The following is a 19,071-nucleotide window of genomic DNA, read 5'->3' on the forward strand; positions in this document are numbered from 1 at the left end:
ATGTCTTTTGTACGCAATAATCGGTGGTTTTGGAAACATAGTTTTTGTATTTCTGTTTTGTTCGATTAGGTGCCAATGTTTCCTTAAAGCTCTTCCGATTCCTGTAAATGCTGGGTTAAATCTTGTTGCAAAAACGAGTGGTGGAGGCGCTTTCTTATTTTTATAATTGTATTTCAAAGTTTGTTTCCTTTCTCGTTTTGTTGTATTAGTTATAATGTTGTCAATCTCATTTTCGTAATGTCCTCTTTTAAGAAGTTTAGACTTAAACAGTTGGACTTCTTTATTGAAGTCATTTAGGTTATTGCAAGATCTTATAAAACGAATAATTTCTGCAGTAATGAATCCTTTAAATACGGATGTAGGGTTGGTTGATGTTCCCCATAAGTGAAATCAAATTGGAACCATTCTAAATATTACAAGAAAGAAAACTATAGGCTAGGGATACCTGATGAGGATAAGCCTAGGTCTCATGACCATAACCGAAACACCTTGAAACACAGACTAAATCTGGATTTCTATTCTAAAAATACACACACACAACAATTATACTGCAAACATGCAAGTGCAAATTTCTTAACAAAATATGAAAATAAATGCTGAAAAAATATATTCCGTAACAAGAAACAGTTATGATACACATTGTACATAAAAATGGACTTAATTACGAAGGATTTTGATAAGATATACTGGATTGGTCCTGGACCCGATTGATTTTTAAAAATTTAATACGTTATCCACTTGACCATACAAAGTAAGGTGTTCTCGAGGACAGGGAAAAATAGAGATGACACAATAAAAAACTATGTCTAATTTCATGATCGTCATACATGACCATACATATCAAAAATGAGTTTCTTGACATTGGGCATGCACAATGCACCATTGACAACATTCCAACATTGTGTATTAATTTGCGTACGAGTCGGAGGCAGGCCTTGTTCGTAAAATCAGTATATGCTTTAATATAGACCTATGCCACCTATATATGGTCATATATTAATTCAAATTTGTATTAAAATCGATTGATCTGAAAAAAGACGGTTGTTAAGGTGGGAGATGGAAGCAGAGGGGCGGGAGAAAGGAGAGAGGGGGCGGGAGAAAGGAGAGAAGGGCGGGAGAAAGGAGACGAGGGGCGGGAGAAAGGAGAAAGGTACCCCTCTTTCCACCCCCTCAAATATTGTCTTGGTGGACAATATTTCATAGGACAATATTTTGCTTTACACTGTATCTAACGAGCTAAATCCTTTCTGAGACGTATAAGACTTCTAATAATGTGTATTCTATGTTTCTGTTTTTATGTGTAAATCATGTTTTTGATTTAATATTGAATATTCGGTTACTTTCTCATCAGAAACAGAGACATATAATACAATAAATTGTTTATTACATGTCTCTGTCAAAATTATGCTGGAAATTGCAATAAATGTTTATATATATATAAATCTGCTGTTAACAGGATATGGTAAAGTATTCTTATTCGTCTCCTTTCACATGTAACACCTGTCTCATATTATATATTTACGTCCTTTGTTAGATATGTTGCACTTGATCCCAGGTTGCACATACCGTGATTTAATTCATAACTTTACCGTTCAAAGTATCACGTGACTAGCAACCTTCCATCGTTTACAATATGGAGGACGACATCAGCCAACTTTAATAATTTTTTACATGTTAGAATTAATAAACCATGGATAGAGGTAACTCTTATGAACATAACAACAGTTGGTAGAAATCCGTTCTCTGCCACTCTTGCACATCTAAGATTGCACTTATTGTGAAATGCTATCAAACAGGTGCCGTTCATAAAAGAGAGTCAAACTTACTATTATTGATGCATTTAATTAAATTTTATTTTTTAAATGTGAAAATTTTGAAATTGTAATGGCAAGTTCCATACGACATCACACCCTACATGCCCTACAAAAAACACAATGAAACCTTACACATAATACCAGAAGTCCATTACTAGACGAAGTGTGCAAGCTGTGCTATATACTATAGTAAGGCGATCACGATGTCCCCGTAATCAGTGGAAAGCGTCATATGTGGTCCTCCCAAATCTTGTTTTACAACTATGGAATCATGGGTAGAAATATTATCATCAAATAGATAGCTGTTGATTAAGTCTCCCTGAGTGTTTGATTATATAATTATCATTTTTTTTTCGAAAATAAAGTGAGCTGACTTAGTGTGATGGATTCTTATTGTCAGTTATTTAACTTCATTTTCAACATTTAGAAAATGATATGAAATTTTATAAAAGAATTCATTTCTACCATTTTTCATCGCGTAACGGCAAATGAGAACTATAAAATCTGCCATTTCGAACTAAAAATGTATCGTCTTTTTTAAAAAATATATTGTTGTCAAAATATAAGTCATAATTGCCTATTTCATTTTTAAATAGAATGTTGTGTTTACGAATTATGTATCAGTTATTTACGACACCAGGGAAGCTATAATATACGGTGATGAGTAAGCTATTTTAAAGTAAGAAACATACACGTCCGTCATTACGTTCACCATTATAAGATACATGTATATATGTGAGTCAGTTTTGCAACAACTTTTACATGTCATGGTCCTTTTTTGTCGTTTTATATTCACAAGACTGAAGAGACCTGTATATCATGTAGATTTAAGTTATGATTTATTGTGTGTTGCTAGCTTATTGTTCAGTGGCAAATATATCATAAATTTTCCATTAAAGAGTTGTCGCAAGTGTTATTTAACATGCAGAGAGTGTAATATTCATCCTGAATAAGCCTTATTTAGGATGAATGTTACACTCTCTGCATAAAGCGATGTACTGGGTTTAAAGTCCCTCCTCCAACCTGACATGGCTGCTACTAATTTATACATCCCACACTTGAAAGAAAGGGTTTTACTGTTGGAACCGGACAATTCCAGGGATTACTTTGTTTCTTTACCCAACTCAACCCTTCAGATTGATTTAATATTTGAACAAATTAAATCAAATTGTCCTACAGCTAGGTTTTTGAAGTCAGACTTCATCATATTTTAGTATGAAGTATTAGACCCTTGGTTTTCCCGATTGAATGGTTTGACACTAGTCATTTTCGGGGCCCTTTATAGCGTGCTGTTTGGTGTGAGCCAAGGCTCCGTGTTGAAGACCGTACTTTGACCTATAATGGTTTACTTTTACAAATTGTGACTTGGATGGAGAGTTGTCTCTTTGGCACTCCTACCACATCTTCTTATATCTATTTACACAAAGAATATATATTTATTACTCATTTGTTTACAAAGATCGTGATCGCAACTTTTCCTACAATTTTAACCTATAAAATTAATGTTGAACGCACGTGTTATGAACTGCATTTTTTACATGTATTTTAACTGATAAATGTAATAATAGCTGACTAGAATAATAACTTTTGTTCCTCCACTTCATCATCCGAGGCAGTATCAGCGTGAAGATTTCAGTAACGCAGGCAAGATATCAGTAAAGATAGCAGTCGAAATTAAAGAAAGGGCATACAATTATCACGTCTTTTTTTCTTTAAAATTTAGGTTACAATGTGTTAACTGTGCTAAAAATGATTATATCCGAAGAAGTCCTGTGCAACTTTAAAAAAAAACTTATTTCTGATGAAATTTGTAAATAGTAACATATATTTGTAAGATATGATAGAATGTTAAGTCCTATTAAACTAATTCCTAATCAAGTGTTAAAATAGTTAAGAGAACTGTATATCATGGATACCGGTACACAGTTTTCCGACCTTATTTTTACTGGCCAACCTTTTTAATAGCAATTTTTTCATAATTAACCGTTCTGAAACCAAACATTTATTTTAGTAAGAAGTGAGCTTTTTTTATTCCGTATGACAATTTTTGTATGGTTATAATTGAAGTTTTTAAACTTGATTATTAATACAAACATTTTTATTACTTAATATTGAAACCATCATATTCATAATGATTCATGACACTGATATAATATGGCATCTGTTTTTCATTAACAGGTCGATGGTCAAACATTATTTTCAACTGTGTGCTAATTAAGTTATAGGGTGTTTTGCATAAATTATCTCTACCCAGAATGCATCTCAAAAACTTTGGCCATTGATTTTTGTTACTATTAATAGCAATCTCGATAAATCCCGTTTCAATCACAGTTGGTAGTACAAATGTACTGGGACAACGTGATTGCCTTACTATATATAGCGGGTTGCACACTTCGTCTGATCATACACTATACAGTATAACAGGGGTCTGATCGAGGATCCTGCTTATTGTTTGTCAGATTCCTGTAATCCGCTTATTGTAACAATAAAGCTTGTAATTTCATGTGTACAGGCTACTTCGTTTCCTGTTTTCATGCACAGTAATTTGACTTTCATGTGTCACGCTTACAAAAACTCAGCCAATCCTTTGTCATGCTTAGACCCCAATGAGACCCACTATTTAACCTGTGGAGTGCCTTATTGATCTCTCTTATTTATGAATTCTGATTTGTAAATTTCAAAGTTTTTGTCTTAAGTGGATTTTGTATTGATTATTGGCTAGTACAGGTTAAGTCAGCAAAACTATTACTGTGTCATTGGTTGTTTACATTAGAAGACACATATTAGCTGGGTCATTATCATTTATAGCTCAGTTTGTGGAGTGCTGGTTACTGTTCTAGGTTTGATTCCTGATGGTTCACAAGTAAATTCAAATCTTCTAATGCTATATTGTAGATCACAAACTTAAACCAACATCATTAACAAAGTAATGCATGAATTTGTTGTAAAGCATCTTGTTTGAACAACATTTGTTGAACAATTGTGAAAAAATTAAACACTTATAATCAAGACTGAAATCGAATTAAAGTACTTATCATATGAATACCCGATTTTTACATGATTCATCACAACCACAGCTATTTTCTTTTTTGCAATTCTAGTTTATGTAATCAATGGTATTTAAATATGCTTTGTTTTTCAGGAAGAAACAATTTTTTTGAGGCCCTACATGAGGTGGAAGAGGAGCCTGAAGATTCAGACGATGAAAGAAAGAGACAGGTAAGTACAATGTTATATAAATGTTGGACCCTATTTTGAATAAAAAAGAAATGTAGGGTATAAGAGAAAGACAAACAGACAGAAAGTAAGACACAAAAAGACATCTACCATAGACAAAGGTTTATGCCAGATGTCAAGATCTCTACCCCAATATAAAAATAAAGAGATGTGGTATGTTTGCCAGTGAGACATCTATATATAAATATCCACCAGAGTTCAAAAGATGAGGATGTAAACAACTATAGAGCACCATATAGCCGTCAACAATTAGCAAACTCAGCAAAGTCCACACTGTATAGCCAATAAAAGACATGAGTATGACTATGTGAAACAATTTAAAATGAAAAAACCAACAGCCTGATTTCTTCTAAAAATGATTAACCCCAAAAAAATATGGTAGACAGCAAGCAACCACAATCACTGATCTACAGGAACCTGAATAGGGAAACACAAAACACATTATGTGGTAGGGTTAAACATGTTTGTGAGTGCTCAATCTCTCTTAACATGGGACAAGCTTAGCATATAAACAATAAAGGTTCTTTGCTATCTGGATTTTTAATTTGCTGTGTGTCTTGTGTTAACATATCTCTACATAGAAATAAAGAAACAATGACTGTCTGAAGGTGAAAATCAATAATTTCTTTCTAGCATTTAAATTTGAAAAATTTGTATTTATAATTTAGGGGTCATCTGATGAATCTGATAGTTCAGATGATGAAGAACCTGATCCAGCAGCGAAGAGACGTGAACCAAACAAATTTGACAATCTTTGTGATGGAGTTCTCAATGCTATGGCTTTAGTTCACACAGCAATGACAGAGGTAGGTTGACAATTTGTGTTATGCAGTTCTCACTTTTATAACTATGATTTACACAGGAATGTAAGCATCACAGAGACAACTGGTATGCATCAAGTTATGCAGCAAACTAAAAAATTTTTTTTAGATCAAATACTCCTTAAAGACAAGGAGAAAGATGTGCATATACTAATATAACAGTCATAAACATGATAACATAATAATTTCCATTTTTAACCGGATTCTCAACGAAAGTATCTGTTATTGATTTGGGGATGTACGTCGGGCGGGCGGCAGCCAAATGTTGTCCGTGCATTTACTCATGAACCGTTCAACCAAAGCTTTTAAAATTTTAATATGTTGGTACTGGCAACAAAATGGAGGTCAAGTTCAATATGACGATTTTGACTTTTACCGTTCAAGAGTTATGGTTCTTGAAAGATTGAAAAATGGTGTTTCCAGTCGTGTCCGTGCATTTACTCATGAACCGTTCAACCAAAGCTTTTCAAATTTAAATATATTGTTATTAATGACAAAATGGAGGTCAAGTTCAATAATGGCGGTTTTCACTTTTCCTGTTCAGGAGTTATGGTTCTTGAAAGATTGAAAAATGGTGTTTCCAGTCATGTCGTTGCATTTACTCATGAACCATTCAACCAAAGCTTTTCAAATTTTAATATGTTGTTACTGGCAACAGAATGGAGGTCAAGTTCAATATGACGATTTTGACTTTTACCGTTCAAGAGTTATGGTTCTTGAAAGATTGAAAAGTGGTGTTTGCAGTTGTCTCCGTGCATTTACTCATGAACCGTTCAACCAAAGCTTTTCAAATTTAAATATATTGTTATTAATGACAAAATGGAGGTCAAGTTCAATAATGGCGGTTTTCACTTTTCCTGTTCAGGAGTTATGGTTCTTGAAAGATTGAAAAATGGCGTTTCCAGTCATGTCGTTGCATTTACTCATGAACCATTCGACCAAAGCTTTTCAAATTTTAAAATGTTGTTACTGATGACAAAATGGAGGTCAAGTAGGATAATGACGATTTTCACTTTTACCGTTCAGGAGTTACGGTTCTTGAAATATTTCCAGTCGTGTCCGTGCATTTACTCATGAACCGTTCGACCAAAGTTTTTCAAATTTAAATATGTTGTTACTGATGACAAAATGGAGGTCAAGTTCAATAATGGCGATTTTCACTTTTACTGTTCAGGAGTTATGGTTCTTTAAAGATTGAAAAATGGTGTTTCCAGTCATGTCGTTGCATTTACTCATGAACCGTTCAACCAATGCTTATTAAATTTTAATATGTTGTTACTGATGACAAAATGGAGGTCAAGTTTGATATTGATGATTGTAACTTTTACCATTTAGTAGTTTTGGTCCTTGTGATATTGATAAATGCCAGGACACAAATAAATGTTAAAAAATCAGGTTTACTGTCATTCTGACAGCTCTTGTTATTTTTGCAAGGGTATTTTAATATTTGAGTTTCAAAGTTCTAGGTTGTTTTGCTAACTTTTTCTAATATCTGTATATTTGTAGTTACTTGAAATGAAAGATGAAATGATCAAACATGCATTACCTCCAACAGTTCTTGTAAAGCTGGCCACAATAACTGGTAAAGTATTTAGAAGGTATTTACTTTTAAATGAATAGTGGCTATGAGCTATCTGCACCAAAATCTAAATACATTTTTTTTGATAATGTGACATATAAAAGTACAAAAATACCCAACAATTTTACAAATATTTTTGAGTGTTGTGCATACCCCCATGATCAAAAGTGAGAAAATTCAAATTTGATACCTCGAATACAATGCAAAAATTTGTTGTAAAGAAACTAAATTGATAAGATGTTTCATTAATCTATTTGGAAGCAATAATTATCATATTCAATATAAACATGATAAATATTTGAAATGATTTGTTTTGTCCTTTTAGTGTAAGTGATGCTAACATGCCAGTTAATGAACTTGTTAGACTGGTTAGAGTGTACTCTACACCATGGGAAGAAAAAAGTGCTGCATTGAAGAAATTACATGAGGACTATGAGAGTAATCAGAGACAATTAAACATAGCAATAAAGAGATTAAAGTTGGTTGAAACACAGGTATGTTTTCCCTTGAGTCTTAATGGATATCAATGAAAATAAAATGGTATTAATTAAAGAAGAAGTTGGGTAAATGTTAATGCAACCCTAGAAAATTCCCCCTAAAAAATCTCCTCCAAAAACCAGAACTATATCAAAATTTTGTTGGTTTATTCAACGTTTAGGTCAACGTACAATAATTATTAAAAAAAAACCAAATAATTATTCAATTATAGGCAACAAGAGGTAGATTTGTTTCATATAAATATGAATATTGTAAAGAAATCATATAAGTCACTTTTGGATTTTTTATATAACAAATAATTATACACATAGATATAAGAAGATGTGGTATGAGTGCCAGTGAGACAACTCTCCATCCAAGTCACAATTTGTAAAAGTAAACCTTTTCCAGGTCAAAGTACAGCCTTCAACATGGAGCCTTGGCTCACACCGAACAGCAAGCTATAAAGGGCCCAAAAAATGACTAGCGTAAAACCATTCAAACAGGAAAACCAACGGTCTAATCTACCCCCTGGTATATAAAAAACGAGAAACGCTTATGAACCACATCAACAAACGACAACCACTGAACAACAGGTTCCTGACTAAGGAAAGGTGCAAACAAATGCAGCTGGTTTAAACGTTTTAACATGCATGTATAATTTCTAATTGTCTCCCCTTCTCTATCTCATTTACATGTAATTATATAGGAAAAGGTATTATTATTGTTTTCTTTATTTAGTCGAAGCAAATTGCAAGAGAGAAGAAAATAATGAACTGGGAGAAACTTTTCTCTAAAATAATGAGTAATAAAGGCCATGGAAGACGATGGAAATTTCTGATTGAATCTATAAAACAGAAAGCTAAATTAGGGTAAGAATCAATAAAACAGAAAGCTAAATTTGGGTAAGATTATTCATATGTTTTGTGCACAATTTCTATCAAATTTTTAAGAAATTTGTATCAAAAATTAATATTAGCAAGGGTTTTGACTATTTCGATAATCAGCATTGATCAACTATCTTTACAGGAGTGATGTGCCTTTGAAATATATATTATATGGAAAATTGCATTGTTAGTGATCTCAGGTTTACATTTTATATAAAAAGTTAAAAAAGAATAAAGATATATATACATTCGATCTATTACCTTTAAGGTATGTGCATCGGCAGTGGACATTGAAACACTGTTCCTTTATTAATTTTACTACAATTACAGATTAGAGCATGTTCAAGAGTACACTAGAGCATTAGAGGAAAGTTCTGATGAAGAAGAAGAGGAAGAAGACGATGAAATGCCATTATCTCTCAAGCCTCAAGATGAAGCAGATGATAGTGATAAATTATCGGTACATTCTTTTTATTTTTTATACAAAATTTGCTGAAATTTAATTAATTGTAAAGACTGGTAAATATTGAAGAAAACTGTTCAAATCAGACATGATATATAAGTTGATGGAGGGTACAAGCCATTAATAACCAGTTAAATGTTGAGAAAGTGCATAGCAACTATTTGATATTGAGTTGACTTATTCTACATTTTACACATGAGTGACTTTGGTTAAGTAACTTGCCTAGTTTAGAATCTATATGATACATGTATACAAAAAAGTCATCTCTTTTCCCATAGATGATAAATGTGCATATTTGATTGCAAAAAAAAGGTCTTATTTTCCTCCTTTATAACTAGTCAAAACTTGGGCAATTACTCAAGATTACTTTTATTTAATTGAATTTGTTTCATGAAATGCATGTTAAAATAGATCTAATATACTTAAAACAGGTAATGGGATTAGCTGTAACTTGCAGCTGATTAAACTCTTGCATATTTCAGAAAACTTTATACCTGTTTTAGTTATTTATGAATTGATATCTTATATAAAGTTAATAATTTTTTGCGATTTCTGTAGCAAAGAAAAGTAAGTAATTTCTGAATTGGTGATTTGACTCGAGTCTGTTAAAATATGATTTTAAATTTTCTTTACTTTTATAATTTTCATTTAAAGGATACAATCTTTTATTGTGATTAGTAATTCTCTTTGCAGCTATATTCTTAGTAATAGTGAATTTATTAACTTGTGATAACTGTCAGCCATCTTTGTCCTGAGTTCTGCTGAAGTTATCAATTTATTTTTATCTCTACTCGTACTGGGATATGATATTGTTTTGTTAACAGCTTTATGTGCTTTACATTTTCCCTTGTTTTTCTCTGTTTTTTTTTTTAAAGTAAAAGATATTGTAATTATTATAAGGGCTGTCTCAAAATAATTTTTTAAATGGAGGGGGGAGGGAGGAGGTCAGAAGGCACTTCTAATAAGATTTGTTAGGCATGAATGGTGGGATAAAATAAAATGTAAAAAGTGCCTTCTGACCACCATACATTTATTTCTGGTACAGCTCTAAAATATAATTAAATGGTGTAGTGATATATTTTTCTGACATTCAGGGAAAATTCTTTATCAGAAACAATTTGAATTTTGAAATCTGTGTGTTAAAAACTACCTGAATTTTGAAATCTGTGTGTTAAAAACTACTTGATTTTTGAAATCTGTGTGTTAAAAACTACCTGAATTTTGAAATCTGTGTGTTAAATACTACCTGAATTTTGAAATATGTGTGTTAAAAACTACTTGAATTTTGAAATCTTTGTGTTTTTACACATTAATGTTTTTATTTAGTAAATGAGAAAATGAAAAAGCCTTTATAAGCTATAGAGAGTGTGATCATATTTTTTATTATAGATGTTTCTTTTCTTATACCATTTTGATTCACTACTGGTATAAATGCAGTAGTTTGAAAAATATCAAAACAAATATACTGTGAGCTCTTCCTGCACAATTATGTGTGTTGCTTCATATTGACTATAACTTCAAAAAATCTTTATAAACAGAAGGAGATAACAACAGGCAATTAAAAACAAAAACGACAAACAGACAAACAATAGTACACAGAAAAATAGAAATTGAGCAAAAATACATAAAGTATTCATGGGGTACTGATTTCATGGTTATAGGGAAACCACGAATGCAAATGTACAACAAAGTATAAATTGTCTATAGGCTTGTATACAAACTTTTGCTAAACAACGAAATCTTTTATCCATGAAAATTTGATTTTTCAACAACCTACGAAAATTGGTACCCACGAAAATAAATGAATCCACAGTATGAAAAGTTTATTTTTGTTTATTTTAGGATTTAGAGGAAGAGGGTGAGGACATTAGTAGTGACAAAGGAAGTGTTGATAGTGATCAGAAACTAGGACTAGAGGATTACGAGAGTGATACAGAAGGGAGGGAGCAATCTCCTAAGGTTTGTTAAAAATAACCAGCAGAAAACGTATAATGTACACAATGTACACAACATTTACACAGGATACACTCAAAACCGAAATTTTGATAAACAAAAAAAATAAGTATGTGAGCATAAACCAAAGGACACTGTAAGACATTAGCTATGAATCAAAATTATGCATATATGATTTGCATTGTTCAAAACACTTTTTCTTATTAAGGCTCATAGCAAAAACATTTGACGGCAAAAGATATAGAAGGTATTGAGAGACATGAAAGCAAAATAGACATAGAAAAAGTCTACAAAATTGTCCACTCTCAACATTGCTGTAGACAATAGGAACCTCAGTCAAAATAATTCTGGAAAATATTTTCTGACACTTTAGGATAATAGAGATGTATAGCTGAAATGAATCTACTTTAAAGGCTATCTTGAATATTTCTTTTCTTGTTTCTTAATTATCAGCAAACATTTCCTTGTAGAAGAATTTTCCATTCACAGTTTTACTGACATGGAAATTACTGTAGGTACCAGTACACTTATTTCAGATTTAACCTTTATTTACTTTGTGATACAAATATTTAAAATGCTTCTTTAAAAAGTTGAACTAAGCAAACATTTTCACAAATATAAGGAAAGTGGCATCATACAAAAATGAAGAAAAAGATTTATATCACATCAAGAAGTAAGATGTCTGACTTTTATTTTATCACTATAGAAAGTAAGATTTGCTGAAGAACAGGAAGAAAAGCCACCTGAGCCACCTAAACCAGAAATGAAAGAAGTGGCAGTGTGGACACACGAACCAGAATATGATCATTACTTATATGTCAGGGTACACACACCAAAATCTATCAAACAGGCAGAGCTCAAGTGTATGATCACATTCCAAAATAAAATACTAAAAACTGGTAGGCTGGATGTTGTTGAAGAGGTGAGAATTTCTTTTAAGTTCATAAAATGAAAATCAAATTAAGTCCTTATTTAATTGATACACCAGTTGGAAGAATGGATGTTATTAAAAAAGAGACAGAATGTATATTTAAAACAAAAATCAGCAGTTTCTAGTACTAAAGAATTCTGAACAAACTATATAGGTATACAAACTGATAGAATGAGTGTCTTTGAAGAATTCACATGCATATAAAGTGCTTTTACTTATTTCACAAATGAAATGAAGTTGACACACTGAATGTTATTTAAGAACTAACGCACACGCACAACACAAACATATCATCTTCCATTGAAAGTGTTTTAAATAAATCATTCAATCTAGTTAAACACACTTGATCTTGTCAGAGAAATAAGTGGACACACTTACATGCATTTCTCTCAGCAGTCAACTGGTGTTACTTTATTCTCATAATTACATTACATGTATGTTTCATTAGAATCTGTCATCTTGATTGGCTGACAGTAATATTGAGGCACGCTAATATGATATTTTATTTCCGTATAAAATACAACAGATATGACTGTACTTGCTATCTATTAAAATGTTAAAACAATGCATAGAAAAACAAACAAAAATCTTGATATAATTCTTAATTTAATGATTGTATCATAAAAATGTTATGCTTCTTTTTATAATTTTATAGGGTTGTAAAAGTGTTAATCGTATGCACATTGTTAGTATGAAGTGCCTTCATGCTCCATACAAAACATGCTTCTTTTGCGCCTTTTTTACGCCTGTCCCAAGTCAGGAGCCTCTAGCCTTTGTTAGTCTTGTATTATTTTTAATGTTAGTTTCTTGTGTACAATTTGGAGTTTAGTATGGCGTTCATTATCACTGAACTAGTATATATATATTTGTTTAGGGGCCAGCTGAAGGACGCCTCCGGGTGCGGGAATTTCTCGCTGCATTGAAGACCTGTTGGTGACCTTCTGCTGTTGTCTGTTCTGTGGTCGGGTTGTTGTCTCTTTGACACATTCCCCATTTCCATTCTCAATTTTATTCTGTCAACGCTTTCACACCTCTATAAAACTATAAAAAGAAACATTTAATTCTTAAATGACGTTGTTAAAAACTGGCAGAAATTATGTTTTATTTTTATCTTAGGAAAAGCCAGAAACCCCAAAAGAAGAGGAAGTGAAACCTAAGAAAGGTTTGATTGGGTCTAGAGCTAAACCTGCTGAAGGTGTGTGCTGCTAACATCAGGAGTTATACAAAGTTTATCATTATCGAAAATTATCATTCCCAATTCTTCTTTATATCTAAAATTTAAAAATATAGATTATACTATTGGTTTTTTTTTAATAGTTTGTTACTGCCTTTAGATTTGAATCTTAAAAAAATACTTTGCATATGTACAAACCTAATTGTATCTTTCTTTTCAAATATATCAACTTATCCAAGCTTCAAACAATACCCAACACACAAATCCAATAGTAATTTAGTATGCCTTCCCTTTATATTTAAGATAAATATATTCCTTCTTTTGTAATGTTTATGCTGTACAAAGATTCATCAATTATTTCTTTTCAACCATTTTCTGTATATTAATTTGAATTAAGAAGAATTTCAGATTAAAACTTTATATGACACCTATGCTAAAGGTAATATTATAGCTTGAGATATAATAGGTTAGCTATACCCATGCTTACATTATGCTGTACTTAATAAGTTATTACTTAATTTTTGGCTTTTGGGGAAAACTCAATGGAGTAATATTTATCATTTATTTGATATTAAAGGCAAAAAATTGTTTACAAATTAAATTTAACAAAGGGAAAATTTCAGGGGTAAGTCAAAAATAGGAGAAAATGTGAGGATGGAATTTTGTTAAAGAAATATTGGAGGTGGGGTTGGGGGAGGGGAGGGTGTAACATAGGAATAAATACCTCCTGTAAATTTTTGTGATGTTTTTATTATTGCGAAAATTTTGACAGGATAGGTAATAATAAAAAGTCACATTTGAGATTTTTTTGTCTATTGTCTACCAATCTCAATAATAAATGCCTGCAAAAATTGCTGAATTTGCAGTATGTTTGAAGTTTAAATATTAATTGCAGATGTAAACAGCATAATGTAAACGGATATTTCTTCAATATAGTTTTTAATGCAAACACACACACATATATATATATATATATATATAGTGTATATGATTATGATGCTAAAGTGTGGATTTTTATTCAATTTTTATAAGCTATCAGATTTAATATGTTATATTGTAAGGCTATGCAATTGGAAGATTTTGTTTCTCATGCAGGCCTTTTAATATTTATTGTTATTTGAACAGAACAGCTTATTTATAAGTACACATTTTTTTCTATTTTTTTTTTTATCCTGAACTACCTAAATAAAATATTTTAAAAATGCATTCACAAGTGGTTAAATGATTTCCAGAGGTTATACTTTTCTGATTTATTACAGAGTCTTTGAAATTTGTTTCTTCTCTCGTTCATAAAAACAGAAAGATATGAGGAGAATTAAGTAAAATTGATTGAAATCTCTTTTAAGAAGCGAATTAGGTCTGAGGGTTTGAGAACCAAAAACTTGAATATTTTGTGTAGCCTGAATAGTAAATAATGCACCTTTAATGAGTTTAATTTTTTTAATATTACATGATATGTTATTGCATATTTAGCTTGCATGTGTGTAGATTGTTCAAATCTACTTGCTTTATAACATTTTATTATAATAGCAACTTGAGAAAAATTTTGAATACATCGGTTTGCCATTATATTTTGCTTTGTACACACATATAAAAGGAATTTTATAGCAACTTTTACTTTCACATTTATACCATTATTTTCAATTGTTATATCCCTAGTTTTTTAAAGGGGGGGGGGGGGGGGGGAGCGTAATTCCATATAAATGATTTATATATTCTATAAAAAAAAAAAAAATTGAATGAATTTATGCTAAATAATCATATAAATTGTGAAAAACATTATATAATTATTTTTTGTCGATCAAAGGAGGAGGGGTGTTCGCCCTCTACGCCCACTGGATCTGCCTTGGAAGTCATATGTATACTGCAAGTCATTGTTTGTCCATCTTACCATTGCCAAATCTCGCTACATATTTCTCGAATTCAGTAATTAGTAATGACTTTATTATAATTTGGAACTTCATAATGAGATATTTTGTATAAGAATGTTGTAAAGAATTGTAACAAAATGAAGGACGGAATTAAAAGAAATTGGGGTCACATTTTCACCGAAACAGGGCAAAAAAATCAGTATTCAACACCCAACATGTTTTCATAAAATATTTTAAGCTCTAAATTGCCCAGAATGTATAGTAGTTGTGAATAAATTTAACAGAAACTTTGGAAAGTGTGATATTGTAGTCTTGGGCAAGTCTATATGATAGACAAGTTATTTTTTTTTTATCTCTAACATTTGAGGCACAATTTGTCAATACAGACTGGAAACTTATCTGATAATCTCTTTATTAAAAAAAAAACAACATTTGTTAAAATCAGTATTACTCCAATTCTAATGTCTGAAATTAAACAGTAAAGTTATTTTGCAGTAATGTAGCTTCTGTAAGAGTTAAATGACTGTCTTTATTGTAAAAACATGTTCAACACCCACCATTTCAAAAAAAATAAATAGATGATATTAAGATAGGGATTGTCTGATTATTTGAAAAGTAATATTATTATCAGTATGTTGTGTTATTTTTTTTAGACAAAAAGGCAGTATTGGAGAAGAAAATGCAGGAGATGAGAGGAGATCTGCCATCGTAAGTATATATAGGGGCTTGTACCGTAGAAAGGCTTGTATAGTTTGCACTGGTACATAGTCCGCACCCCCTTCTCCCCACGAAATTTTAGGTAAAAAAACTTTTTGTAACTGTTAGAAAAGGTCTAATGAAACTCCGGTAATTTCAAATCCTGTGCGGTAGTTTGCGGTATTTTCTTGGAAAACCCTGTTTTCCATTATCAAACAGAAGCTGAAACTGCTTGTAAATGATTCTAGAACGCTTCATGATTGTTAAAATAAGTTTAGTTCACTTTAAAAACAATTTAGAAACTTGTGTATGTTTAAACAGGAAGTTTAAAAAGCACGTGTAAAAGAAGAAATTAACCGGTGAGAGTCGAAATCCGTATATAACAGATATCACTATAATACGACTTTGAAAGTAAAACAGTTCCATCCTTTTGTAAAACAGTCTTTAATATATCTATCACATTAATGTTTGAAGGGTCTTAAGCTAATACAAACCATATTAGTCAGTATGAAACACCAAAAACGGAATGAACAATAACCGATTACGTTTTGTAGTTTACAAATTCTAAGCTGGTTTACGGTTGTCTTTTTCACTATGTTTGTATCGTTTCTATCAAGCAGATACCAGTTTATTTCAACCAATGCATTGAAAAGAAACGAGAAATTTGTAATGAAAGGTTTAGTTTTTATATTTATCAGTATTAATTTGATATTAAATAGAAATAACTTATTAATATGGATGAGTTAAAATAATTAGTTTGAAAAATGATAAGAGCGCCCTCTACAATAGAAATAACAAAGATGGCGGAACGTAAACAAACCACCTCGCCCGCGAAATTGAAATTTTTCTCTTATTTCTTGCTTATTGTACTCTATAGTCCGCACCCCGTCTGGAAGGTCCAATTTTGGAGAATAAAACCGCGGACTATACAAGCCTTTCTACGGTACATGGTTGACTGCGTAATTATATTGTTTGGGCACTTTCATAATAGTAAAGTACTAAATAATAAAGGGGAGATAATTTGAAAAAAAACATTTTTTTTGTTAGTTGAATTTTTCCTTTATGATTCACAAAATAAAGGATGTAAAAGGTATAATTTGTTGTGCTGATTACAAAAGTGTTGCCACATTATACTTAATTTCATACATGTATATTTTAATACATGGCAAAACGAACATTGAAATGACCCAACTTTTTTAACTGATAATAACATAATTGTTTGATAAATATTCTTTAAAAGTTTTTTTACTGTTTAGGATTCATGAAGATGTAGTATTTGATCTACCTGGTGACCGTCTGCCAACTCCCAATAAAGAGGAACCAGATCAAAATGTCAAGGTCTCTATTCACTCAGGTCAAATGGAGGACATGATTGCCATGGCAACCATTAATCTGGAGGACATACAAGTTCTGGTAATTTTGAACTATCTTTTAGAAAATAATAAGGACATAACTCAGAAATTGAAAAAAGTTTAAGTTTAAAGGGACTAGAATGGAATATTCTTTTTGATAAAGATTGGTGGTATGATGCACATTTAGGTGGAACATACATTTTTTAGATAATTTGATAAAACTAAATAATTCACTTTTGTGGAACTTGTGGAATTTGCACAATTTATATCTACTTATAAATAAATTTGGTGTATTTACTGTCTTCTGATTGGTTAAAAGTATTACCTTTATTTTCAATGCTGTCAATTTTTATGGCGACACGCCCACTCTGACGTTGTGTATTCATACGCCAACATGTGTGTACGTTGTTATTAAATAATATAAAAAGCTCTTTGAGCCTTATTTTTGATAAAAATTTATTTATAATGAATGGCTATTATTTATTTTGAATTTATTGAACCATAAAATTAATTTTTGACTCTTCACATTTTACATAATTCACGGATTATTCAATGTGAAGAGTCAAAAATTAATTTTATGGTTCAATAAATTCAAAATAAATAATAGCCATTCATTAATTACAGCAGCAATATTTTGATGTTATTTATGCACAGTAACATTTTTCTTACTCTGTATGCATTTTGATAAATAATTGGATACTTTTGTATGGGTATACAGCCGTTATCATAAGATTTCAGAAGCTGAACAAAGATATGCAGAAAAACATATTTTTTTACATTACATTGCATTGTACATTTGTTGAGGAAACATATAATATGAGTTACATAATAACGATATCAAGAGTAGAGTATTGTAATTTGTTTGGGTTGTCGTGACAATTTCCGTATATTGTGTGTTTGTATTAATTTAAACAATTTTTTGATACAGCGAGGGGTAAGTAGATTGCAGAATGGCTATAGTATTGAATGACTTAGTGGATTGCATGTTTGTAAAAACAATGTTTGAAGTGTCATTTCTTTTCTGTAGTATATATCATGTCTTGTATATGTCAAATCTTAAATATATATGTTAAGTCTTAAATACATATGTTCAGTCTTAAATACATATGTTCAGTCTTAAATACATCTGTCAAGCCTTAAATACATATTTGGGGCCTCAATGGCTGAGTGGTCAAAGTAGTCGAACTACTGTTTCACTAGCTTGTCAACACTGAGGTTGTGAGTTAGAATCTCGCACGGGGCAGGTGCGCTCGACTCCCAATCTTGCATTGACTAGGATTGTCAGTTTTCCTACCGAAGGTGGGTGATTCTCATCTGGCACTCTGGCTTCCTCCACCAATAAAAAGGTTTTAAACTGACCACCACAATATAGAACAATAGAGCCTAAAGTGGCATTAAACAACAATCAATTAAATACATATTTAAAGCCTGAAGTCCAGTATTATCAAGATTTCATGATATTTTGATGAGATGATATTTCTTTTTATAGTTCAGCTAAGGACAGTTCTTTTGTCTATTAGCAGTAATTGATCCTGGAATTGCTTTACATGAGCATTGAAAAAGGTTTATAATGCAAACAAGCAAAATATTTTTCTTAAATAATTGTTGTAGCAAAATTTTTACCATAATCTCATATAAATATTCTCTTTAGCTTCTTTTTTGATCATCCCTGAAGTTTTGGAAATTCCATACTAAAGAAATTGCTTTCAGTTTATTCATTCTAACAATTTATACAAGATTGAAAGAAAAGTCTAGGAATTACCTTTAAAATTGCCTCTTATATTGATTTATCCAAGAGTAATGTTGAAATTTACAA

The 19,071-nt window shown here is 31.3% G+C and overlaps 1 protein-coding gene across 2 annotated transcripts in view; it reads left to right on the top strand.

Annotated features, from left to right (window-relative positions):
* The first annotated feature begins 1,603 nt into the window (after positions 1-1,603).
* Positions 1,604-19,071, top strand: part of LOC127724477 (titin-like) — a 28,574-nt gene continuing 11,106 nt past the window's right edge. Inside the window, exons 1-12 of one of the 2 annotated variants that reach the window (XM_052231455.1) lie at positions 1,604-1,700; positions 4,957-5,033; positions 5,720-5,857; positions 7,379-7,470; positions 7,777-7,945; positions 8,670-8,800; positions 9,146-9,275; positions 11,121-11,237; positions 11,938-12,153; positions 13,279-13,357; positions 15,861-15,915; positions 17,160-17,316. In XM_052231455.1, the coding sequence (XP_052087415.1) occupies positions 1,691-1,700; positions 4,957-5,033; positions 5,720-5,857; positions 7,379-7,470; positions 7,777-7,945; positions 8,670-8,800; positions 9,146-9,275; positions 11,121-11,237; positions 11,938-12,153; positions 13,279-13,357; positions 15,861-15,915; positions 17,160-17,316 (1,371 nt within the window). In that variant the 5' untranslated portion in view covers positions 1,604-1,690. The remainder of the gene's footprint in view (positions 1,701-4,956; positions 5,034-5,719; positions 5,858-7,378; positions 7,471-7,776; positions 7,946-8,669; positions 8,801-9,145; positions 9,276-11,120; positions 11,238-11,937; positions 12,154-13,278; positions 13,358-15,860; positions 15,916-17,159; positions 17,317-19,071) is intronic. The other variant, XM_052231456.1, reaches the window with a different exon arrangement.

This window comes from Mytilus californianus, unplaced genomic scaffold, assembly GCF_021869535.1.
Source record: "Mytilus californianus isolate M0D057914Y unplaced genomic scaffold, xbMytCali1.0.p SCAF_14, whole genome shotgun sequence".
Lineage (NCBI taxonomy): Eukaryota > Metazoa > Mollusca > Bivalvia > Mytilida > Mytilidae > Mytilus > Mytilus californianus.